General features: G+C 43.3%; 1 protein-coding gene across 1 annotated transcript in view; it reads left to right on the forward strand.

The window, feature by feature from the left end:
* The window catches only part of CDH4 (cadherin 4), a 1048908-nt gene that overhangs the window by 928185 nt on the left and 93157 nt on the right, over nucleotides 1–27566 (forward strand). Inside the window, exons 6-7 of the mRNA XM_073582496.1 lie at nucleotides 5127–5271; nucleotides 17357–17529. Coding sequence (XP_073438597.1) covers nucleotides 5127–5271; nucleotides 17357–17529 — 318 coding nt within the window. The remainder of the gene's footprint in view (nucleotides 1–5126; nucleotides 5272–17356; nucleotides 17530–27566) is intronic.

Consider the following 27566-nt stretch of genomic DNA (forward strand, 5'->3'; position numbering starts at 1 on the left):
ATACAGGAAAATAAAAGTACCATAGATTTGTCTAAAAAACACAATGTGGTTTTATAGCAATGCATGTAAATAGCTATTCATCTGTGAAAATATAACTCATTTTTACATCTGACCATGTTTTGCACTTATCACCACCCTAAGGATCGTCCTCCAGGTTTTATTTACCCTCCAGTTGCTATTTGATCAGTAATTCCAGTGCTTAACGCCGATCATGCAGAGTTTAGTCTCTCTCAGAAAGCATCCAGCAAAGCTCTGTTGTGCCTCCATCATTGGCATAAAGCAGAGGTAGGGAACCTCAGGCCACAATAACCTTTTCTTTGGCCCCAGGGCAGAATTCACAGGATCGCAATGCTCGCGCCTGCAGCTGCATTTTGATGGCTGCTGGCCCTTTAATATCCTCTTGTTCTGCAAGCATGTAGCGTTCACTACTGAATGCTACATGCTGCAGAGCATACAATGAAAGATTACATACTTTGTGGGAGGAGTTAGCGTACTTTACGCTCTAGTCCCAAAGAAAAAGATAGCAGTAACAGCTGCAGAGTCTCAGGTCATGTCTATGCTGCAGCCCCATGTCTCCTGTGTTGTATATACAACTGCCCCATGTCTTCTCCTGTTATATATATACCTCAGCCCCATGTCTCCTTCTGTGATGTATATGCCGCAGACCCATGTTTCTTCCTGTGATGTTTATGGCACAGCCCCATGTCTTCTATGATGTGTATTCCGCATCCCCATGTCTCCTCCTGTGATGTATATGCTGCAGCCCTATGTCTCCTTTGATGTATATATATCACAGCCCCAGTTTCTCCTATGATGTTAATACTGCATCATCCATGTCTCCTGTGATGTATATATACTGCATCCCCTATGTTTCCTGTGATGTGTATATTCCAGCCCCAGTGTCTACTATGTGCTGTATATACGGCAGTCCTGGTGTCTCCTATGTGATGCATCAATAGCAGTCTCGATATTACTATATGTTGTATATACAGTAGTCTCGATGTCTCCTATGTGATATACAGAGGGAGAAATAAGTATTTGATCCCTTGCTGATTTTGTAAGTTTGCCCACTGACAAGGACATGAACAGTCTTTAATTTTAAGGGTAGGTTAATTAATTTTAACATTGAGAGATAGAATATGAAAAATGAAATCCAGAAAATCACATTAGATAAATTTATTTGCATTTTGCAGTGAGAAATAAGTATTTGATCCCCTACCAACCATTAAGAGTTCTGGCTCCTACAGACCAGTTAGACGCTCCTAATCAACTCGTTACCTACATTAAAGACAGCTGTCTTACATAGTCACCTTTATAAAAGACTCCTGTCCACAGGCTCAATTAATGAGTCAGACTCTAACCTCCTACAACAACTCTACAACTTAGCTTTAAAACATTACAATAAAACCATATAAAGTGCCCTCGATAAAGCCGCACCCCCTACACACAGAACACTCTAGCACAGAGGACACCAACCCTGGCACACACTTCAAAAATGTTTTCTCAAGGAGTGACCTAGGTGTATTGAATGTCTGTGGAGAAAATCTCTGTCACCCGTGGACTTTATCCATTACAAGTTTATGCTTTAAACATATAATGTAATTCTGCCCTTCCTCTCTCCAGGTAAGTGTCATGATCTGAATTTGATCTGACAGTTTTAAAAGCACAGAGTGAACTTTTTTTTCCTTTTGGCAAGTTGCCAAAGTTACTTGACTGTCCCCGGTGGTGGTTAGTGGTATCACACTTTAGGTTTAATGCGCACATAATTATTAATCAGGTGTGGGGCTCTATAAATGAGTCTCAGGGTGTGCAATCAGGGCTGGTGATATTGATTCATTCATTGATTCTGAGTTGGTGAGAGCCTGGTGGAAGGATGGAGCTGAGGAAGAGTCCTGTGCAGCTTAGCCAGGGGGATGCGTGTCAGCTATGGTGTCTGGACGAAGGGCTGGCATGGCGTGGTGGGGTCGCAGTGATGGTGTCAGCAGGAAGTGTCTGCATGGACTGGTGGAGTGGCTACTATGGAGAGTGGCACTCACCATGTGGGACTTGGTTGCTGAGCTGGACTCAAGCATGCTTGACTTCGTGGCAGAAGCTGAACTCATCCTTGGGACTCTGTTACTAAGCAGCAGCAACTGGTGGTGGACTCTGCTCCAAGGCTGCACTATGGTGAAGGATCCTGTTATGGTGATGGATCCGGGTGGAGGAGAAGACGCACGCAGGTGGAGGGCTCTGTTGCAGGAGCATAAGCACAGAGCATAAAGCTAAGTGGTGTCCCCCTGTATTGTCTCTTTCCCTCATGTGTGTTATTAGTGCAGTGGTGGGATTAGTTTCCACACCGACCAATTCCCTAGTGAGGGTTTAGGGTCAGGGCGAGCAAGGGCTTTGAGGTACGCGTGCGGCGTCCGGTGCGGAACCGGCATAGGGAACGTTAGGAGTGCAGGGACACTGGCTCAGGGGAGCTCAGGAGGTCTCCACTTCCCTTTTCCCTATCGCAGGGCCCACCATTGTTAATGTTTCCCAGGTCCCCCTTATTATTTAAATTCGCCGTACTGGAGGCGGAGTTTCCAGAATTTATATTAACGTGTAATACCTAAATTCGCCAGGTGGAGGCGGTGTATCCATCTGCACGTATTATTATTTAAATTCGCCACTGGAGGCGCTGTATCCAGGGTCACGTGTGTTATGGGTTCGCCTTGCGGTAACATCTGCGTCCAGACACGCGTGACCATGACAGTAAGCCTACTGCACTATAATCACCTAACTATCCAAGGATCTCTCTTTGACACTTTTCACTCCTTCCTACATCTTAAAGAGCAGGCCCCAATCATCAACCCTAGCACTGATGATCTGGGAAAAAAATTTATTTAAATAAAATAATTGACCATATCTGTCAGGAAATTGTCTCCGAATCCCCATGTTCTTCCCTCCTACACTTTATCAAGTTCACTTTCAGCCTCTATATCAGTCACACAAGAAGAGGTTACCAGGCTCTCTGATTCTTCTCCCCCTACCACCTGCACCAGTAACCCTGTTCCCTCTCACCTCCTCCGGTCCCTCTCCCTGGCTGTCACTACCCACCAAACTAAAATCTGTTTTTTGTCCAGTATGTTTCCCTCATCTTTCAAACATGTTGCCATAACCCATTGCAAAAAACAAACAAACATGCCTCTACCAGAACTGCTCTGCTAACTATAGACCTGTCTCTAACCTCCCCTTCAGCTCTAAATTCCTGGAAGGCCTGGTCTACTCTTATCAAATCTATTATCTCTCAGGTAACGCTCTTCATGACATTTATAATCCAGTTTTTCTCTTTACACTCTACCAAAACTGCCTCACACCAAGTCCCTAACAATCTTATAACAACTAAATCTAATGGTCACCACTTGCTTCTCAATCGACGGTATCTCTTCAGCATTTGACACTGTGGACCATCAACTCCTCTTTATGCTCCGCTCTATCAGTTTCAAGAATACCGCTATCTACTGGTTCTCCTCCTACCTTTCTGACTTCTCTGTCACTGTATTATTTGCGGGATCTTCTTCCCCTTACCGTTGGGGTTCCTCAGGGATCAGTCCTAGGCCCCCTCCTCTTCTCTCTATAGTGTGATCCTATAGGATTAAGCATCAGGAGATTTGGTTTCCGGTATCAACTATATGCTGATAACACCCAATTATACACATCTTCTCCTGACATAACTTTTACAATCCATTTTATTCCCAGTATCCACATTTTTAACTGTGCCTTAAAAACACTTTTCTTTAGACTGGCCTATCTATCACCTCCCCTCACTGACGTATTCTTTATTCTCCCTTCCTACTTTTCCTCAGAATCTGGTCGCTACTATTCATCAGTCTCCACATCCTCCATCATGCACTCACTCCTTACCCTTATTAGTATGTATTTAATTATTTAATTTAATCTGTAATGTCTTATTTTGTACATACCCCCTCTGAAGTGTAAGGCGCTACATAATTTGTTGGCATTACCGAAATAAAAGTTATTATTATATAAATGACACAATAGGTACAAGAAAGGATTTTTTTGTTGGGCTTGGTCTATATATAAGCAATATATATACTTTGTGAAAAATACAATTGTGAAAATAATTCTCCTTAAAAAGGTCTCAGATACAGACCAAGCTCCAAGAGGGGTTTGTATTTCCTAATGTCCAAAAAACTTTTATAGGAAGGTGGCCTCAGACAAAATTACAGATTCTCAATATTTTGGACTATTTCAATATTAGCCAATTGGATGCCAGAAGAATTGTATTGTATTGCAGTTGACATAGAGAATATAGATAATCCAGTATTATAATGAGTTAATATTAATGTTCTATTATCAGTCATCTTGATGGACAGAATGGTAACTGGACTTCTCATAATTGGCAGCATGTCAATAGATAGCTGGCCGTACACGCCACAATATTGCAGTATTGTAAGGATTATGTGCTCAGAATGGCTCCGTGTCTGGTAATAATCCTCTCCAGATCAGAAGGATCATCATCAGATGTACTGGTAAATGTGATGGGACCACCGACCGCCTGGGCTTCGGTTAAAACTACAGCAGCTCTCCAAGTTGGCTCTACAGCCAGATGTGTATAACAAATGCCGAGATTTGCCGATGATGTCACTGCCCCGTGACAGGTCTAATAATCTGCTCTCCAGCTGATGTCATCCTTCTCTTCTTCTGAGGCTAATAATAATAATAATTTTATTTCTATAGCGCCGACATATTCCGCAGCACTTTACATTATAGAGAGGACATGTACAGACGATAGACATTACAGCATAACTATAATCACATAGATCATAACAGATGCCAAGAGTAATGAGGGCCCTGCTCGCAAGCTTACAATCTATAAGGGGAGACACGAGAGGTGTTTGGTAACAGGCTACAATGTTATTCTGTGCGTATAGAATAAGAGATGTAAAGGTCTACCAAAAACTCTACATCCTGCATTCACCAAGCAATCACCCCTACACCTCCCCAGGTCATGTTCTCTCCTCTTTATACCCAGAGCAAGATAAAAGAATTATATAAAAGTAAGACACCTAGACACAGCTCCGCATTGACCCATTATTTGTACAGATGATCGCTATAATCAGCAATGATCTTCTTATTTTCAGCTCAGGGCTCACGCTGTGGATATGAATGGGAACAAGGTAGAGAACCCCATCGACCTGTCAATCTATGTTATCGACATGAATGACAACAGGCCAGAATTCTCCAGCCCGGTGTTTAATGGCTCAGTGGATGAAGCTTCAAAACCAGGTACAATTTTCAATATACTATCTTCTCTCACAGTAGGTTTAAATTGGCTACTTTTATTAGGCCTCATTCACATGTCCGTGTTGTACCTACATGTTTTCTCCATTTTTTTCAGGTATACCACACCTATCCATTATAATCTATGGTGCTATTCACATGTGTGCAAAAGACACGTAGACATGTCTGTTTTTTTCCGGTATCACGGATGACAAGGACCAATACAAGTATATGGGTCCATGAAAAACACATATGGCACACGAATGGCATCAGCATGTCATCCATCTGTTGCCCGTATTTAGCATTAAACAGGATAGGAGAAGCTTTGTAATTTATTGATTTATTCATCCATCCATGAAAAACACTGATGATGGTAAAAACCGAGACATGGACCATACACTGATAACAATGGTGCCATTTTTTGCATGGACGAGTTTAAACATGGCGTGTGACTGAGGCCTTGGTCATTATGTATATGCAGATGCAAGAGGCTGTCAGGGCCGTAGTCATGGAAGAGCACTCCGGTGCATCTATGCCCTGGCCTCCTCTTACATGAAAACGGCATTCTTTCACCAGCATACTTGTGTCTTCTCTCACTGCGCCATCAGGGATACCACTATGGTGCTGAAGCCTTTCTGCAATTTTTTTTGCAAGAATTGAGACACAGTCCGGTTCAAATGCAACATGTGAAATTTTACTTGAATAACTTAGTTCCACGCCCTCCAGTACATTTCAGGGTAATAGCGCCCTAGGTGGTACCACAGCCTTCTCCCTGTTCAGACTCACTATGTTTGGGGATTCTCTGGTCCCTTTCGCCCCGGTCCTGAGAGCATCGGCCCATGCAATAATCTGCCACATGTTGAACAATCTGCACTCTGTACTCTTACGGACCGCTTCCTTTCTCCAACTATGAACTGCTGCAATCCTGCTACTTGACACCATACTTCTGTCCTATAGATTCCAAATGGCTAGGCTTCTCTTCTTCTAAATGTGGCGTAACTGCTGTGGTGTCCTGGGCCTAGAGCCCATGTGGACTATTCGGACACCTGTGCTCTTCTGACTACCTAAGGGAACCTTCCTTGCTTACCACATAACAGACCCTCCTATAGTTAACCCTTTCCTACGCTATACACTAGCTGAAAGCTCTGTACATTATAATTCCCCCATCTAGTGGCCAATCCAATAACTACACTTACCCTTTATACTATACATACCAGCATTGCAACAGTATAGCATTATACATATATACATTTAGCAAGACACGGTAATACACATAACAGTGTAGCAGTACCATTGTGTAGACATGGTAATACACTTAATCGTGTAACAGTACCATTATCTATCAACAAATATACAGACACTTATAATATACGGCACCAGGACAAATGACACCAGCCATTCCCAGACATGAGAGGCCATGTAGTGTCAGACCCAAATGACATTGTTGAGCATGGCTTCATACCAACTTGTACATTTATGGCATGGACATGGGATCTATCTTGAGAGTCGGACCTGTGCATGCGACATGTGAGGGATCTTGTGCACAGATCCAGGTAATTAGAATTGAGTCTTGGAAACCTTTCATCATATGCAGTTCTCTCACCATCTCCACATCCCGGCTTGCAACTTGCGTCTCTCCATAAATAATTTTAGCTGGGGTGGAAGTTTGAAAGCAAAGCGGCACCGTAGTAGAAAAATCAAGTTGATCTGCACATCCAAAAACTAGAATTCTAAGGGTGCACACAGTGCCAGAAACGCGTCAGTATATTTTCTATCACCAATATGTGGATTTTAATTGTTTGATATATCTCTATATATAAAAGTGAATGTATGTATGTATGTGTGTGTGTATCACCAACCAATCACGAAGCATCTTTCATTTTACCAGAGCTGTTGAAAAGAAGCTGAGCTGTGATTGGTTGCTATGAGAAACAGTTTTCCTTGCAACCAATCACTAAGCATCTCTCATTTCACCAGAGCTGGTTAAAAGAAGCTGAGCTGTGATTGGTTGCTATGAGCAAGTTTTCCCACTTGACAACACCTCAGCAGACGCTGACATGTTGGGAGAAATCTAGCATCCCTGGGAACATAAGCTCCCAGTCATTGTCTGCCCCCAGAAAGAAGCAGTGAGTAAATGACAGAAATGAATCATCCCCTCCCGTGCCTATATACCCATTACCCATCACACATCCTCCATCTCATAGTCACATCTTCCCTCTTAAAGGGATCATTGGTATGGAAGTCAGAGCAAATCCATCCAGCGCTTTGATTTTGACCCCAGGCCTCTCTTAAAGGGATCCCCAGTATGGACGTTAGGACCGTTCCACTCAGCTCTGTGGTTCTGACCCCAGAGTATCTTAAAGGGATCATTGGTATGGAAGTTAGGGCAAATCCACTCTGTGCTTTGGTACTGACCCCAGGCCTTTCTTAAAGGAATCTCCAGTATGGAAGTCAGGGCAAATCTATCCAGTGCTTTGGTTCCGACCCCAGACCTCTCTTAAAGGGATCCCCAGTATAGAAGTCAGGGCAATTGCCTTCAAATGCTCTGGTACTGACCCCAGTCTCTCTTAAAGGGTTCTCCTGTATGGAAGTTAGGGAAAATCCCTCAGTGCTCTGATTCTGACCCCAGGGTTCTATTAAAGGGATCATTGGTATGCAAGTCAGGGCAAATCCACTCAGCGCTCTGGTTCTGGCCCCTCTTAAAGAGATCCCCGGTATGGAAGTGAAGGCAAATCCACTCTGCGCTTTGGTACTGACCCCAGGCCTCTCTTAAAGGGATCTCCGGTATGGAAGTTAGGGTAAATCCCTCAGGGCTCTGATTCTCACCCCAGGCTTCTATTAAAGGGATCATTGGTATGCAAGTCAGGGCAAATCCACTCAGCACTCTGGTTCTGACTCCAGGCTCTCTTAAAGGGATATCCTGTATGGAAGTTAGGGCAAATCCCTCAGCGCTCTGATTCTGACCCCAGGCCTCTCTTAAAGGGATCTCTGGTATGGAAGTCAGGGCAAATCCACTCAGCGCTCTGGTTCTGACGCCGACCTCTCTTAACCCCTTCCTGCCATCCGACGTACTATCCCATCCACGGTACCCGGGCCCGTATGACCGGGGACGGGATAGTACGTCGGCGGGATCAGCGGCGCCCACGTGGTGAGCGCCGCTGATCGCGGCCGGTTGTCAGCTGATTATCACAGCTGACACCCGGCACAATGTGTCAAGGGCGATCACGGACCGCCCCCGACACGTTAACCCCTTGCACACCACGATCAAACACAATCGCGGTGTACCGGGGGTTAAAGGGAAGCATCGGCAGGGAGGGGGCTCCCTCCGTGCTTCCCTGAGCCCCCCATGGCAGCGCAATGTGCAGCGCTGCTGCGGGGGACTCCCTTCCTCCAGGCCCCCGAATCCAAGATGGCAACGGGGGCCTTCGGGGGCCTGCGGAAGCTGGCTTCCTCAGTGCCTGCAAAGCGCAGGCATGAGGAAGCCTTCTGCAGTGCCTGTGTCAGATCGCTGATCTGTCACAGTGATCTGTGATGTGACAGATCAGCGATCTGTCACAGGACAGTGATGTCCCACCTGGGACTATTTAATAAAGTAAAAAAAAAAAAAAAAAAAGTGTAAAAATAATTAAAAAAAAATCGCCAAATAAATTAGAAAAAAAAAAAAAATATTCCCCCAATAAATCCATTTTTTGGAAATAATAAAAAAAAAAAACAATAAAAGTACACATATTAGGTATCGCCGCGTCCGTAACGACCCGCCCTATAAAACTGTCCCATTAGTTAACCCCTTTAGAGAACCCCTTAAAAAATAAAAATAAAAAACGAAGCAAAAAATAATGATTTATTATCATACCGCCAAACAAAAAGTGTAATAACGCGCGATCAAAAAGACGCATGTAAATAGCCATGGTACCGCTGAAAACGTCATCTTGTCCCGCAAAAAATGAGCTGCCACACAGCATCATCAGCGAAAAACTAAAAAAGTTATAGCTCGCTGAATAAAGCGATGCAAAAATAATTATTTTTTATATAAAATAGTTTTCATTGCATAAAACCGACAAAAACATAAAAAACGACCTAAATGAGGTATCGCTGTAACCGTACTGACCCGAAGAATAAAACCGCTTTATCAATTTTACCGCACGCGGAACGGTGTAAACGCACCCCCCCAAAAGAAATTCATGAAACGCTGGTTTTTGTTCATTCTGCGTCCCAAAAATCGGAATAAAAAGCGATCAAAAAATTTCACGTGCCCGAAAATGGTACCAATAAAAATGTCAACTTGTCCCGCAAAAAATAAGACCTCACATGACTCGGTGGGTCAAAATACGGAAAAATTATAGCTCTCAATATGTGGTGATGCAAAAACTATTTTTACAATAAAAAGCGTCTTTTAGCGTGCGACAGCCGCCAAACATAAAAACCGCCATAAATAGTAAATCAAACCCCCCGTTATCACCCCCTTAGTTAGGGAAAAATAATAAAATTAAAAAAATGTATTTATTTCCATTTTTCCATTAGGGTTAGGGCTAGGGGTGTGTTGGGGTAGGGTTAGGGTTAGGGTTAGGGTAGGGTTAGGGTTAGGGCTAGGGCTAGGGTTAGGGCTAGGGCTAGGGTTAGGGCTAGGGTTAGGGCTAGGGTTAGGGTTAGGGGCGTGTTGGGGTTCGGGTTGGAGTTAGAATTGGGGGTTTCCACTGTTTGGGCACATCAGGGGCTCTCCAAATGCAACATGGCGTCTGATCTCAATTCCAGCCAATTCTGAGTTGAAAAAGTCAAATGGTGCTCCTTCCCTTCCAAGCTCTGCTATGCGCCCAAACAGTGTTTTACCCCCACATGTAGGGTATCAGCCTACTCAGGACAAATTGCAAAACAATTTTTGGGGTCCAATTTCTCCTGTTACCCTTAGGAAAATAAAAAATTGGGGGCAAAAATATCATTTTTGTGGAAAAAAATGATTTTTTTATTTTCACGTCCGAGTGTTGTAAACTTCTGTGAAGCACTTGGGGGTTCAAAGTGCTCACCACGCATCTAGATAAGTTCCGTGGGGGGTCTAGTGTCCAAAATGGGGTCACTTGTGGGGAGTTTCAATAGTTTAGGTACATCAGGGGCTCTCCAAACGCACATGACACCCGCAGACCATTCCATCAAAGTCTGCATTCCAAAATGTCACTGCTTCCCTTCCGAGCCCTGACGTGTGTCCATACAGTAGTTTTCTCCCACATATGGGGTGTCAGCGTACTCAGGACAAATTGGACAACAACTTTTGTGGTCCAATTTCTCCTGTTACCCTTGGGAAAATGAAAAAATTGGGGACTAAAAGATCATGTTTGTGGAAAAAATACGATTTTTTTATTTTCATGCCCTGGCATTATAAACTTCTGTAAAGCCCTTGGGGGTTCAAAGTGCTCACCTCACATCTACATACGTTCCTTAGTGGGTCTAGTTTTCAAAATGGGGTCATTTGTGGGGGGTTTCCACTGTTTAGGTACATTAGGGGCTCTCCAAAGGCAACATGACACCCGCAGACCATTCCATCAAAGTCTGCATTCCAAAACGTCACTACTTCCCTTCCGAGCCCCGACGTGTGCCCATACAGTAGTTTTCTCCCACATATGGGGTATCAGCATACTCAGGACAAATTGGACAACAACTTTTGGGGTCCAATTTCTCCTGGTACCCTTGGGAAAATAAAAAAATGGTGACTAAAAGATCATGTTTGTGGAAAAAATACGATTTTTTTATTTTCACGCCCGGGCGTTGTAAACTTCTGTGAAGCACTGGGGGGTTCAAAGTGCTCACCACACATCTAGATAAGTTCCTTGGGGGGTCTAGTATAGAAAATGGTGTCATTTGTGGGGGGTTTCCACTGTTTAGGTACATTAGGGGCTCTCCAAAGGCAACATGACACCAGCAGACCATTCCATCAAAGTCTGCATTCCAAAACGTCACTACTTCCCTTCCGAGCCCCGACGTGTGCCCATACAGTAGTTTTCTCCCACATATGGGGTATCAGCATACTCAGGACAAATTGGACAACAACTTTTGGGGTCCAATTTCTCCTGGTACCCTTGGGAAAATAAAAAAATGGTGACTAAAAGATCATGTTTGTGGAAAAAATACGAATTTTTTTATTTTCACGCCCGGGCGTTGTAAACTTCTGTGAAGCACTGGGGGGGTTCAAAGTGCTCACCACACATCTATATAAGTTCCTTGGGGGGTCTAGTATACAAAATGGTGTCATTTGTGGGGGGTTTCCACTGTTTAGGTACATTAGGGGCTCTCCAAAGGCAACATGACACCCGCAGACCATTCCATCAAAGTCTGCATTCCAAAACGTCACTACTTCCCTTCCGAGCCCCGACGTGTGCCCATACAGTAGTTTTCTCCCACATATGGGGTATCAGCATACTCAGGACAAATTGGACAACAACTTTTGGGGTCCAATTTCTCCTGGTACCCTTGGGAAAATAAAAAAATGGTGATTAAAAGATCATGTTTGTGGAAAAAATACGAATTTTTTATTTTCACGCCCGGGTGTTATAAACTTCTGTGAAGCACTGGGGGGGGGTCAAAGTGCTCACCACACATCTAGATAAGTTCCTTAGGGGGTCTAATTTCCAAAATGGTGTCATTTGTGGGGGGGTTCCACTGTTTTGGTACATCAGGAGTTTTCCAAATGCGACATGGTGTCCGATCTCAATTCCAGCCCAAAACGTCAAATGGCGCTGCTTCCCTTCCGAGCTCTGCCATGCGCCCAAATAGTGGTTTACCCCCACATGTGGGGTATCAGCGTACTCAGGACAAATTGCACAATAATTTTTAGGGTCCTGTTACCCTTGGAAAAATAAGAATTGAGGGTGAAAAGATCATTTTTGTGGAAAAAATATGATTTTTTAATTGTATGGCTTTATGTTATAAACTTCTGTGAAGCCCATGGGGGTTCAAAGTTCTCACCACACATCTAGATAAGTTCCTTAGGGGGTCTAGTTTCCAAAATGGTGTCATTTGTGGGGGGTTTCCACTGTTTTGGTACATCAGGGGTTTTGCAAACGCGACATCGTGTCCGATCTCAATTCCAGCCAAAAACGTCAAATGGCGCTGCTTCCCTTCCGAGCTCTGCCATGCGCCCAAATAGTGGTTTACCCCCACATGTGGGGTATCAGCGTACTCAGGACAAATTGCACAATAACTTTTAGGGTCCTGTTACCCTTGGGAAGATAAAAATTGGAGTGAAAAGATCATTTTTGTGGAAAAAATATGATTTTTTAATTGTACCGCTGTACGTTATAAACTTCTGTAAAGCCCTTGTGGGTTCAAAGTTCTCACCACATATCTAGATAAGTTCCTTGGGGGGTCTAGTTTCCAAAATGGGGTCACTTGTAGGGGGTTTCCACTGTTTAGGTACATCAGGGACTCTCCAAACGTGACATGGCGTCCAATCTGAATTCCAGCCAATTTTGCATTGAAAAAGTCAAACGGCGCTCCTTCCATTCTGAGCTCTGCCATGCGCCGAAACAGTCGTTCCCCCCACATATCAGGTATCTGCGTACTCAGGACAAATTGCAAAATAACTTTTGCAGTTCAATTTCTCCTGTTACCCTTGGTAAAATAAAAAAAATTGAACCTGAAGTATTTTTTTTATGAAAAAAAGTTAGATGTTCATTTTTTTTTAAATATTCAAAAAAATTTCTGTGACGCACCTAAAGGGTTAATAAACTTCTTGAATGTGGTTTTGAGCACCTTAAGGGGTGCAGTTTTTAGAATGGTGTCACTTTTGGGTATTTTCTATCATATAGACCCCTCAAAGTGGCTTCAAATGTGATGTGGTCCTAAAAATAAAATGGTGTTGTAAAAATGAGAAATCGCTGGTCAACTTTTAACCCTTATAACTTCCTAACAAAAAAAAATTTTGGTTCCAAAATTGTGCTGATGTAAAGTAAACATGTGGGAAATGTTAGTTATCAAGTTTTTTGTGTGCCGTATCTCTGTGATTTAAGGGCATAAAAATTCAAAGTTGGAAAATCGCGAAATTTTCCACATTTTCGCCAAATTTCCGTTTTTCTCACAAATAAACGCAAGTTATTTGAATGAAATTTTACCACTAACATGAAGTACAATATGTCACGAGAAAACAATGTCAGAATCACCGGGATCCATGGAAGCGTTCCAGAGTTATGACCTCATAAAGGTACAGTGGTCAGAATTGTAAAAATTGGCCCGGTCATGAACGTGCAAACCACTCTTGGGGGTGAAGGGGTTAAGGGGATCCCCGGTATGGAAGTTAGGACCATTCCATTCAGTGCTCTGGTTCTGACCCCAGGCTGACGGGATGATGTGGGATGTTAGGGGTAGTAGCCCGGTGGCTCTGTCTGACGGGATGATGTGGGATATTAGAGGTAGTAGTCCGGTGGCTCTGGCTGACGGGATGATGTGGGATATTAGGGGGAGTAGTCCTGCGGCTGTGACGGGATGATGTGGGATATTAGGGGTAGTAGTCCGGTGGCGCTGGCTGACGGGATGATGTGGGATATTAGAGGTAGTAGTCCGGTGTTTCTGGCTGACGGGATGATGTGGGATATTAGGGGTAGTAGTCCGGTAGCTCTGGCTGACGGGATGAGGTGGGATATTATAGTGATTGTGGCTGTGCGGAGTGGGCGGGGCTCTACACTCATCGTTATATATAGATACAGTATAACCATTATAATTTGTTATAACTAACCGTAGTTACTATGCCCAGGCAGCGCCGGGCTCTTCAGCTAGTATGGAATAAATTTGAAGATTTTATCTGTTTTTTTGGATGTGCCAATCAATTATATTTTCTGACGGTCAGCAGCATTTGAAATGGCATCGCATGGAAAGGACAGACTTCATTAGTCCTTGCACAGTGAGCGATTTATCCAATATTGTTTCTCAATGTGACTCTTTAGGAGGCTCATCTTTGGGAGATTTTGGTCACTTGGGCCGGCGCTGTGTTTGGATCGCGGGTCGGATCTTCTGTTGCCCTTTTCAGCAATTCTTACCAGTATATTTAGATGACATCTTGGGCGTGCACATTAACAATACAGTCAGAGTAATGAATGTACTTTTTTTCTGCTGATGCATCATTATGAAACACTGTTCGGTATCGTAATAGGAATGGTCACGTTGAGATGTTTGTATGGGACAGTGATGGGAGTCTCTCGGGATCTACCCAATGTCTGAATGTCCCCTTTTCTTTTTTCTGCAGCCCTGAATGTATAGTTGCTTCAGAGTGCTTAATAAGAGTCTGCGATATTTCTCTCTGCAATGAATAATGTTCAGGAGCTTTGAAGCCGATCTCTCTGGGAATATTGCTGGTGTTAAGGAGCCGGCTCACAGTTGATATCACTATTCCCCTGGCTGACCAGGCTGCCTTAATCAGCAGAGCTGCGTGGCACACGGTGCGGCTCGGGAGCCGGGCTCAGACACAAATGCAGAATTTCATTCAGAAGCCGGCTGCAAACGGCTCAAGTGTCAGCTTGTGAGCTAATGAATTGATTAATTAATGAATCGTTTCTATGGCTCCGCTCTCTGCAAGGACTTTGAGTGAATTAATATGCAACAATTAAAACTTGACACAGGAGTTTATTTTTCCTGGGCTTGTTGCTGGGCCTCGTCTTATAGTGCTCAACGTGGCCACGATACCACCCAGCGCCATCATTCCAAATGCAGGTGCACATACGCCACGGCCAATATACAGACATATATACAAGCACGCTGCACTTAATGACTACATAAACATTTTTCAATCTATAAATGTATGTATTAACATATACTAGTGGACCTGTGGACTTTCAAGTAATCATTCATGTGAAACAATTGTTTTCTCATTATGCCGTTTACCAATCTGATTAATTTATCTTATATTTCACTAGATCGGACATTTCTGAATGCAGCGATGCCAAATATGTGTATTTTTTTAATTGTTTTATTTTTAATGGGAAAAAGGAGGTGATTTGAACTTGTGTTTTTTTTTGTCTTTTTTTTATATTTTTAAAATGTATTTATCTTTTTACTGTTTTCAATAGTCCCCTTAGGAGACTTGAGGCTGTGATCGTCTGATCTCCTGTACTATACATAGGAGGGCTTCAGCACTGCTATGTAAAGCAGAAATCACAATCTTCTATGAACGCCGGCCACAAGCCGGCGTTCACAGGTGGCTCATAATAACGGGTACGGGGGTCATCAGAAGATCCTCGGCTGTCATGACAACCCAACGGCGCCCTCTGAACACGTGACAGGGGCACCAATGGGCGGGATGTATGACACGTTACATCCCACTGCCAGTGATTGACAGGATTTTACTGGTTAACAGCTGTCGAGGGACCAGCCGCTCCGGCTGTTAAAGAGGCACTTGATGGTTGAACAAATCAGCTATCAAATGTGGGGAAAGATGTGAACTGCTAGGCGTACGAGCCAACATCAAATGCAGGGTCACGACCTTTGACATACATGTACGTCAAGGGTAGTGAAGAGGTTAAAAGGAGGCAATCATTGTTTATAATAATTTTCAGTGTTACTTGTATTTTACAATAACATGTGATAATGTTTTTTTTCACATAAAGATATTTGCTATAAAATTAAATGTAGTAATCTTGCAATTTTCACACTGTGCACAGGGGCTTGTTTAGACTCCTACATCTGTCATTTGAGGAAAAGTTTACATGAGTTTTTTCATCAGCAGGTAACACCTATATACACCGCTGACAACAGAGGATCCACCAATCAAAATCTGCAAGATCACAGCTCCCACTTCCTTCACAAAGCCTCATTAGACACTTCAATACAAAAGATAGTGTCCGGATCCCACCATTGCGGCTATGTACATGTATTATTTCCTGCAACAAAAGTAAAAAAAAAAAACACCCTTTTGGCCAGTGTGAGAATTGCAAGGTCCCAAGGATTGTAACTGTAACCCTCCGCCATCACTACTTTATCGAGTTTTTGAGGCTGATTTTTACGCTCATGGATATTTGCTAATTATTTTTGGTGATTTGCATTTTGATCTCGAGCTATTTCCCTGAATATAATAAAAGTTATGTTTTAGTCGCTTACCTCCTTACTCTCTTTTGCCTTGGTCAATGATCTTACGTGAAAAAAAGAGTCAAGTAGATTCTCTATTTTAGGAGACCACAGTCCTATTATAGGTATAGGCTTCACCCACCGTGCAATATTATAGCGTTAACAATCCTGCCCTCTAGTGGATAAAGCCCAGAACTGCAGGCTTCTCTTTAGGGGGAAAAAATAACAATGAATACTTATAGTGTATAAGGGAAAAAAATTCCATATATAAGCTGGATGATAATATATGGGCTATCAAGTCGTTGCTGAGAATTAGCGGTCTGATAGATGTTGCAGAACTACAAGCACCAGCTTTCACTGATAGGCTACCAGTAGCTGGAGTTATATTTCCGTTTCCCCGGCCCTGGGGCTCGCAGTGTGCCCGGCTGCTCCTGCGTTCCAGGACCAGCTCTTTCTGCTTCACTTGACTCTCCCCCTGGGAGATGAATGCCAGCGAGCGCAGCACAGATGGGGCCTGATACTTGAAAGTCATCTGCATATGAAGAATTTAAATCTTTAGCCTTGGTGATTTGAACAGAAAGCCAATTATGGGGCTGAGTTCGTTTTGAAATGAAGCTGTAATTTGAGGCTTGTGAAATTAATCCTTTAAAGTGCACAGTGGCAAACATGAAAGGCTTGTATCAAGTGCTGGCATTCAGAGTCCCTTCACCGTTAATACAAATAATGAAGAGGTGTTGAACCGGCTCACCCCGAGAAGGAATTAGAGTCGATCTGTGATTACATGACCGGTCTTACAGAGGCTATGTAAATGTGAGGTGGGCCCACAGGCGGAAGACATGGCTAATCTTCTCGAATCTGTCTGACAATGACTTACTACATGGTTATTCTATGATTTGTCTTGACCGAGCAGTCTGCGCAAAATTACGGAGACGTTTCTCCATATCTTTGTTGACCATGGTTCTCCTGCAAGCAGACACGTGAAAGCGTCATAGAGCAAAAGCGCTCTCCGATGATAGTGATGGAGACTTATAATATCTGTGTTCTCCCCCAGGTTCTTATGTCATGACGGTGACGGCACACGACGCAGATGACATCAACACGTCCAACGGAATAGTAATGTACCGGATCATGGCGCAGAGTCCGCAGAGCCCATCCCAGGACATGTTTGTGATTCACAGCGAGACTGGAGCCATTAATACGGTGGCTGCTGGGCTGGATCGAGAGGTGAGTAGATCTGTTTTTGAGATACAGGGGGCTGCATTTTGATGAATGTCAACATTTTCCTGGTCTTTGATCATAAAGATCATGTGCCATAAACTTCTCAGACAGAGAGAATCCATTTTACAGCTCTTGCCTGGCACTTTTGGGTGCTGTTAATGCAGGAAATAATCTACCCACCAAGGTTTTATTTCGTCATAGTGATTGTAAAAAGTTAATGTCCACTTTATTTTTAGATTTTGTCACTTTTAGGTCCAAAATTGCTTCAAATCTCTGTATTGTGGTAGGAGCTCTTCTGCCTGAATTGATTTAAAGGGGTTGTCCACTACTCAGACTAGCCCTTCTCAATTACTATATTTCCCCTCCCAGTAAAATACTCACTTTACTTACTTCTGGTGTCGTCGCTGTTCCAGCAGTGTCTGCGCTGTTCCAGCTTTGTTGGCACTGGCTCTCCCGGACCTCACGTGATCACGCTTACGTAATTCCTGCTGCCAATCACTCCAGGCTTCACCGCCCTCTCATTTGGATGCAATTGCTACCTTATTTCCTCCAGATATCAATTACGTCCGAAGGATGGGTCAGTGAAGTGGCCACTGATTGACCTCGGAGATTATGTGACACAACAATGTCACATAATCCCTGGGAGAGCCAGGGCTGGCACCGCTGGAACTGCATCGGTGTTATTTTACTTGGGGAAAAAATAGTGACTAAGGCTACCTTCACACTTGCGTTTTTTTTGCGCTGCGTGCGCAGTGCAGACGCGCATAAAAAAATGCATCATGCGGTTTTTATGCATTTTCTTGTTTTTGCGCATGGTTTTTGCAAAAAATGCATGTGGTTTTTTGCGCTCCCATAGATTATAATGTGTTTTTGGGTGAATTCCGTGCGCATGCGTTTTTTTGAGACCGGTCGGGCGCACCAAAAATGCAACAGGATGCATTTTGTGCGCCCGGGTGCACACTCCAAAAAGACGCATGCGCATACAAACGCGTACAAACGCATGACAATGCGCACCCATGTTAAATATAGGGGAACAAACGCTTGCGCATGTATGCACAAAAACGCAGCGCACAAAAACGCAAGTGTGAAACCAGCCTAAGAAGGGGTTGTTTGATTAGTGGACAGCCTCATTAACATAAAATTTACAGCTACTTTCAGCAGCCCAGTGTGTACTGCATGTTTTATCATTGTCTAACCAATGTGTAGCAAGCGCCCCCTAGTGGTGACTGCAGGTAGCCAGAATGTTATAATTTATCTCAATGCAGGAGATTAAAGGGGTTGTCTGGGATGCAACAAAAGTTATAATGGCAAGGAATGGACTGTTCTTAAATCATACCCACTGATTGCTTATTTGATAGTTATTGATGATTTTTTCCCTTGTCCTGCATTGATGACATGCTGACCCTGTTCTGACTGCTGCAGCCAATCAGTGTCCTCAGCAGTCATCGTAGCACATTAAGCTGCAGACATCGATCGGCTGCAGAGATCACATGTGCTTGGTTGGCATGTCTGAACTGGATGACAAGTTAAAGACCATCGGGGAGCGATGGGGGACTTAGCCGAGTACGAGTTCCTTTTTGTTCCGTTTTAGCTCTTTTCGCTGGTAGCGTTGATGCCTCCTGACAGCTCGGCCTTTGGTGGTGTAATGCTAGGATTGTCACAAAATCAAACAGAACATTGAGGCTTTAGCTATAGTGCGGTGTTTAATGTCTGCGGAGCTGATCTCCAGCAAAATCCCTGCCTCTGAGCCCAGATAATGTTGATCTCGCTTCCTCATTGCATAAATGAATAGAAATAATTTTTTTCCCTGACGCGTGATACAAATGATATCGTCTGTATCTTGTGCATTAGGATTTCCTTTTTTTTTTAAATTCGTCTTTCAATCTCTGCAGAAATCTACCCAGATATCTTACCCATGCTCACTAGTAATCAGCGTTTACAAATTACCTGTTTAATGTATGCAAAGCTCATTAGCTTATAAGCCGTGTGGCAAATCTGGAGGGAATGTGTGCAGTGGGCCGGGTTTGATAAATCCAAGCCAAGTGCAAATCCAACCGCTGCCATCACCGCGACAATTGGCGTCAACAAAATCATAAATTAAAAAGCCAAGAAACAAAAGAGACTCTCTGCTCCCTTCTGATATTGGTCTCCGAACAAGGAGTCCTCACATTTTACAACCTCCGTTATGTTCTTGGGCTGCATGTAAGGGGTCCAAAAAATACACAGATCATGACAAGCAATCAATCACTGCATGTATTATCTGACCAGGAAAGCACCAATGACTCCTGTAATCCAGAGGCGGGCATCTATTTTTCCTAAGAGCCACATTAGGAACTGGGACTAGTTGTTGAGGGTCAATCAGCCGCTGAGCTCAATGATTGGCAGCAGCGGTGATGTGCACTTTAGTCTTCGCGTATCCAGCTCGTAAAAACATTGTAGAAGTGATGGCTCCGGAGAAGGTGAGCAACATCGGTTGTTAATATCTTAAAGGCAGAGAATGACTGTTCAAACCAAGTATAGGCCCTCGGCACACCTTCCCACCTACTTGTTGTATCTCCACTCGCTCCTCCTCCTCTTTGACACATCTGGCTTTATTGAGCAAGAGAAGGGTGGAGACAGAGGGAAAACAAGTACGCGGGAAGGTGGACTTAAATGTTTGACAACCCCGATGGTACACGGAGTGCTTGTTCTGTGTTGGCAGACTCACATTAACCATATCCAAGCCATTAGGTGTTAGAAAACTAGAAACTGAAAACATCTTTAAAGGGATTATCCGGGACTATTTCATTGTTTTCTTGTGGAGCTAAGAATTGACAGGCTGGTAGTTGCTAGCCATCTGCCTGGTACGGATCTCTCCCAGGTCAGAGTGGTCACGGACAACTCCTGCTGGTGATTCTGCGGCTTTTGGTTGACCTCACATCAACAGAGCAACTCTTCTCTGTTGATGGGGTGTGACTGCTCATGTCATGCTGATTGACGGCTGGCTCCCCACTGTGTCAATCAGCATGACACTGGCAGTCACTTCCCCTTGACAGAGCAGAGCGGAAGAGAAGGAGCTGCTCTGCGGACGTAAGGTCAATTGAAGCAGCAGAATTGCCGGCAGGAGTGATCCATGACTACTGTGAGCCGGCAATGGGCAAAACAGGCAGGTAGATAGCAACTACTGACCTGTCAGTCCTTAGCCCCATAAGAAAAAAAAGTAACATAGTCTCAGATAATCCATTTAAATAAAAAAAAATCATACTTACACCTGCACTGGAACACTTTGGCCAGTCTGAGCACTGCCTGTCCTGCACCATAAAGAGACCACAGCTACTCCCCTATTTCCCACTGGGGCAGTAATAGTTATGTGTATGAGCACTAACTATTTTTATTGCATGGGCTCATTACATTGTGTTTTTTTCTCTGTTCCTATCGGTCAGGCCTTCCACTTGGTCTGTGGATATCATCTTGCTCCATTGTTATCTTGTGCTCTGATGCATATTTTAAGGTCCCAATATAATCTATGGGCAGTAAATGAGTGCACGGCTATAACCGGATGCTGAAAACTTGCCTAGCAGGGCAAATCAACATGCACAATAAATTCTTCTGCTGTGCTATCGAGCAAAGAAGTGTATCGGCCTCTGATAATTGTTTCATGGCGGATCGATATGTCCCTATTAGGGCTTGAATATTGCAGATTATTGCCTGGTGCACCCTACATGATGAAACACGCTACCGTTCCGAAGAGCTCTAGAGAAGGATTCTGCTTTCCTCCAGGATGTCTTTCTGATCAGATCACTGGACGTAGCGCTGTCAGGAGAATAAGAAGAGCGCTCTTGTCACAGACTTCCACAAGATGACAGCGGAAGGGAGTACCAATGGGACGCTGGTTTGCACATCCCAATCTCCAAATTACATCATGCACAGGAGACTGCAAAGGACGAGGGGCCTGTGAGAGCAGAGAGGATTGCAGGCTGTCACATTGCTCGTTCAGCTGGGAACGTGGTGCGTGTGAGATAGGCTGGCTCTTATTGTCTGCACCCCCAGCTGATAACCTGCTCTCAGCTTTGGGAAATAGGCATCTACCTTATTGATCAGAACGCCACCTTTTTTTGTCGTACAGATACAGTCTGCCACTCACGACACCTGCCTGGTGGCCATTCCGTGCTACCCAAGGTTATCCTGCAACATGGGAAGGTCACGGAAAACTGTACGCCTTGTATCAGAATATCCCAACGGCAAGGATGCAACAGAAATCCTACATTACAATTAATTTATACTGCTTCTGCATTTTGTAAATGTATTTATTGTAGCCTAGTGGGAAAGACGGAACTGGCCAAGGTACTGACGCCGACAGTTAGAGGGAACCAGTCAAGTTTTTGCTATTTATTCTAAGAGGCATGATGTTGTAGGGTCAGAGACCCTGATTCCAGTGATGTGTCACCTACTAGGCTGTGTGTTGTTGTTTCAGTAATATCGCTGTCTTATCTGTAGACAATTATTGCTAGAGGACTAGGTTTATAAAGTCGTACTGGCATCTTTCTGCCTTTGCACAGTGTACACAGAAAGCTGCTAATCAGTTGCGTGGGCGGGGTTATACAGGGCTCAGCATTCAGAGAACTTCTAAATCTGCAGCAGAGAAAACTGTGATTTTATCAAAACTGCACCAAGTACACCAGTAAGTGACACATCGCTGCAATCAGAGTTCCCTCCCCTATATTATACTGCTCTCAGATAACATAGCAAAAATCTGGTAGTAGTTTCCCTTTATAGGCTTTGTTTATCTTCACAGCTAAATTTCAATTTTTCCATTTCACGTTAAAAAATGTACCAATAGTCTTGGCTATAAATAAGTCTGTCATTTTATGTATACAGTTCCTATGCAGACTTCATAGAATCATAGTATGGTAGAGCTGGAAGGGACCTCCTGGGCCATCTGGTCCAACCCCCTGCTCAAAGCAGGATTCAATAAATCATCCCAGACAGATGTCTGTCCAGCCTCTGATTGAAGACTTTCATTGAAAGAGAACTCACCACTTCTCGTGGCAGCCTGTTCCACTCATTGATCACCCTAACTGTCAAAAAGTTTAACATCTAATCTGTGTCTCCTCCTATTCAGTTTCATCCCATTGCTTCTAGCCTTTCCTTGTGCAAATGAGAATAAAGATGATCCTTCTACAATGTGACAGCCCTTTAGATATTTGTAGACAGCTATTAAGTCTCCTCTCAGTCTTCTCTTTTGCAAGCTAAACATTCCCAAATCCTGCAACCGTTCCTCATAGGACATGGTTTGCAGTCCGGTCACCATTCTGGTCGCTCTTCTCTGAACTTGCTCCAATTTGTTGATGTCTTTTTTAAAATGTGGTGCCCAAATATGGACACTGTATTCCAGATGAGGTCTGACCAAAGAAGAGTAGAGGGGGATAATGTGATACAGTGATCTAGACTGTATGCTTCTGTTTATACATCCCAGAATTGCATTTGGCTTTTTTGCTGCTACATCACACTGTTGACTCATATTCAGTCTGTGATCTATTAGTATACACAAGTCTTTTTCACATGTGCTGTTGCTTAGCCCTATTCCTCCCATTATGTATATGCTTTGTTCATTTTTATTGACCAGATGTAGTACTTTGCATTTTTCCCTGTTAAAAACCATTCTGTTAGTTGCTGCCCACTGCTTCAGTTTATTTATATTTTATTTATATCTTTTTGAATCCTCCCTCTCTCTTCTCTAGTATTAGCTATCCCTCCTAGCTTTGTGTCATCAGCAAACTTAATCAGTGTACCCTCAATTCCTTCATCTAAATCATGATAAAGATGTTGAACAATACAGGGCCCAGGACAGAACCCTGTGATACCCCACTTGAGGCATTCTTCCAACTGTATGTGCAGCCATTTACGACCACTCTTTGGGTCCGATCACTAAGCCAGTTATGAATCCACCTAACAGTTGCCTTGTCCATTCCATACTTAGTCATTTTTTCAATAAGGATTGTGTGAGATATTTTGTCAAATGCTTTGCTGAAGTCAAGATATACTTTATCTACAGCATTTCCCGGATCCACCCACTCAGTGATTCTGTCATAGAAGGAAATTAAGTTAGTCTGACATGACTTACTAGTTACAAACCCATGCTGACTCTGTTAAATCACTTCATTCTTATCCAGGTACTGACATGTTGTTTAATAATTTTCTCAAAGATCTTTTCTGGTATAGACATCAGACTCACCGGCCTATAGTTGCCTGGGTCCAACTTCTTCCTCTTCTTTAAGATAGGAACTACATTTGCACTTCTCCAGTCTTCTGGAACTTCTCCGGTTCTCCAAGAATTTTCAAAGATTATGGAGAGTGGTTCAAAAATGTCTTCTGCTATCTCCTACAGTACTCTGGGGTGTAATTCATCTGGACCTGGAGTCTTGAATTCATTTAGGTTAGCTAAGTGTTTCCTCACTATCTTTCTGTTTATAGATATCCTGGATTCTTCTATTCCCTTAATAGGATAGTGAAGAACAGTTGATGTTACATTTCCTTTCTGAGAGAAAACAGATGCAAAATAGGAATTTAAAAGTTCGGCCTTCTCAACATCCTTTTTTACCATTTCCTCATTTTCATCCGGTAAAAATCCTATAGCATCTTTGACTTTTCTTTTACTTTTGACATATCCCCAAAATCCTTTTTTATTGCTTTTGACGTCTCTTGCAAGCCTTAATTCATTGTCAGCTTTAGTAATCTGATTTGTGCCCTGCAGGTTCTGCAGACAGCATTATATTCTTCTTTAAATATGTCTCCCTCTTTCCATTTGATAAACATTTCTTTCTTCCTTTTTAGCATGTGCTTAAGTTCTGTGTTCCTCCATCCTGGTTTCCATGCTTCGTATTGTTCCCTCTTTTGGGAATTGTTACCGATTGTGCTTTGAGAATCTCATTTCACATCTCATTTCATTTTCACTTATGCATCTTTAAGGTTACACTGCAGTCATACCTCCTTTCATTGTTACACCCTACACCTTAAATGTATATTAGTAAGAAGCAGGAGACAAATGGAAGAAAATGGAGTTGTTATAGTAGTTTTTGTAGCCAAAACTTAAAGTGGATTCAGAAGTTTAAAGGAGTCTGTCATCGGGTTTTTCTACATAATCTGAGGACAACATGAGGTAGAGGTTAAAATACAGATTTCAGCAATATGTCACTGCAAGCTGTGTGCTGTTGTTTACTTACAATGAATGTTTTATCACTAGGACATTATCATTGCAATGACAAGCTGCCAGAGGAGCCCTGGTCCACCCCCTCCTCTGATAAGCAGCTTACTGTCAATAGACAATGTACATAGAAAGCTGTTATGTAGGTGGGGTTAGCTTCCTGAGCTCTTTTCATGCTAAATCTAAGAACTCTGATTATGTCACAACTACTGCACCCAGTAAACTAAGTGATACATCCTTGGATTCAGGGTCTCTTTTCCTATCTGCTCTCAGATGAGGTCGCAAAAATCTGCTGACAGATTCCCTTCAAAACCTTGACTGATAAGTCTGTCTTTTGTATTCATGTTGGCGTTTAGCTCAAAAACTACATGTGTGATCCAAGCCTTAGTTTTACCAAAAAGTTTCTATGTGAATTTATATTTCCCGATTAAATGATATATCATGTATAAAAGTCTGTGCTGCTGGAAAATAATATTTCTTCATTTTGTGGTGTGTGTGCATATACAGTACTGTGCAAAAGTTTTAGGCAGGTGTTGAAAAATGCTGCAAAGTAAGAATGCTATCAAAAATAGAAGTGATAATAGGTTAATTTTATCGATTAACAAAATGCAAAGTGAATGAACAAAAGAGTAGTCTAAATTATTTTGTCGGACCCCAGTGTATACGCCAGTTTGCACATCGTCATAGTATATAATTTTCTCATTCTTTTCACTGTCTTTCAAGTAAAGAATTGATTTAGGGAGAAAAAAAAGCAACAATTATGTATAAAAAAAGCAAAAACAACCTTGTTGTATAAATGTCTAATTATAGAGAGCTATGTAAATGTAGCATTTCTATCTAATTGCAAATGTCAGGAGACTCTTATATTAGTGGTGTAAGTCTTCAGCGCCGCTCTTCTAGACCTGGATGTCCTCGCCTTCAGCCTTATTCATATCAAGTTCTTTACTAATTGGGTTATTTGTGGACTAATTGGAAGGAGATAAATGAGGCACTCCAGAAGATGGAAAATTGATATACTTTGTGTGTTCCTCCAGATTAGAGCTTGAGTTGTGAAGTACCTCTGGTTGCCATTGTGCTGGCTGGACTCATGACAAGGTGAAGTGTTAGGTTATTGGATACAAAGGAACCAGACAACTGATAAGTATCACTTGATCATAAAGTGATGATGATTATATTATCCTGGACATCTCTAAGGGATATTCTGTATGTATTCTGTTCCGGTTATTCTTTCTGTTATAGAAAATTATACAATTTTCAAATTTTATTTTCTGTAGCAATTCTTCATGATTTTCAGGACAAAGTGCACCCCGTTAAGGAAAGGGCTTTGAAAACGGTCTCTGATTTTTGTAAAGTCACTTGCACTTGTCAAAGTGGTTTTGCAGCTGTTCTCTCCCACCCAGTCTGACATCAGGTGTGAAAAGAGGCTCATATGGACTGGACTGGGGGGGGGGCACACTCTTAGGTCACATCTGCTTAATACTAGAGTTGAGCGAAACGGGTCGAAAAAATTCAAAAGTCACCGACTTTTGGCAAAGTCGGGTTTCATGAAACGAAACCCGACCCTAGGATGAGGTCGGCCACGAGGTCGGCGACTTACGCGCCAAAGTCGCGTTTCAAAAGTTTGTTTTGCGCTCTTTTTCAGCCAATCAGGATCCACGGACACTGTGGGCAACGTGATGACCTAGGCACGGGTCACCACCATCTTTCAGAAGGGCATGCAAGTGATTGGCTTGCTTTGGTGGGCGTCACAGGGGGTATAAAAGGGCGTGCACGCCGACCGCCATCTTACTTCTGCCGATCTTAGTATAGGGAGAGGGTTGCTGCTGATTCTGTAGGGAGAGCGTTAGGCAGGGAAGAAGACAAAAAAACTGCTTCTGCTGCAAGCGATTTGGCCTGCACAACACACAAGTCACTGTGTGTGCAGTGCAAGGGGAGGCTATATTGTGGTGTATCAGTGGTGTTGGTTGTTGGGCTGCCTTTTAAGGCTTCCTGACACGCTGGCATTGCTGTTTACCCACTGCTCCGCAAACTGCTTTCTTAAAAGCAATCCAATCTCCCTTATCCTCTAGTCACTTTTGTCACAGCTGTGCCATCGAGCCTGTCACATAGCACTCAGATATCAGTGGGCCTCACACAATCCACAAGTGTCCAGTGTCCAAAAGTGTGCGCAGAGATTCAAAATCTCCATTATCCTCTCGTCACTTTGGTCACAGGCAGCTGTGCCATCGAGCGTGTCACATAGCGCTCAGATATCAGTGGGCCTCACACAATCCACAAGTGTCCAGTGTCCAAAAGTGTGCGCAGAGATTCAAAATCTCCATTATCCTCTCGTCACTTTGGTCACAGCTGTGCCATCGAGCCTGTCACATAGCGCTCAGATATCAGTGGGCCTCACACAATCCACAAGTGTCCAGTGTCCAAAAGTGTGCGCAGAGATTCAAAATCTCCATTATCCTCTCATCACTTTTGTCACAGGCAGCTGTGCCATCGAGCCTGTCACATAGCGCTCAGATATCAGTGGGCCTCACACAATCCACAAGTGTCCAGTGTCCAAAAGTGTGCGCAGAGATTCAAAATCTCCATTATCCTCTCGTCACTTTGGTCACAGCTGTGCCATCGAGCCTGTCACATAGCGCTCAGATATCAGTGGGCCTCACACAATCCACAAGTGTCCAGTGTCCAAAAGTGTGCGCAGAGATTCAAAATCTCCATTATCCTCTCGTCACTTTGGTCACAGGCAGCTGTGCCATCGAGCGTGTCACATAGCGCTCAGATATCAGTGGGCCTCACACAATCCACAAGTGTCCAGTGTCCAAAAGTGTGCGCAGAGATTCAAAATCTCCATTATCCTCTCGTCACT

This window comes from Dendrobates tinctorius, unplaced genomic scaffold (genome assembly GCF_039654945.1).
Source record: "Dendrobates tinctorius isolate UK_male_01 unplaced genomic scaffold, ASM3965494v1 ptg000071l, whole genome shotgun sequence".
In the NCBI taxonomy this organism is placed as follows: Eukaryota; Metazoa; Chordata; class Amphibia; order Anura; family Dendrobatidae; genus Dendrobates; species Dendrobates tinctorius.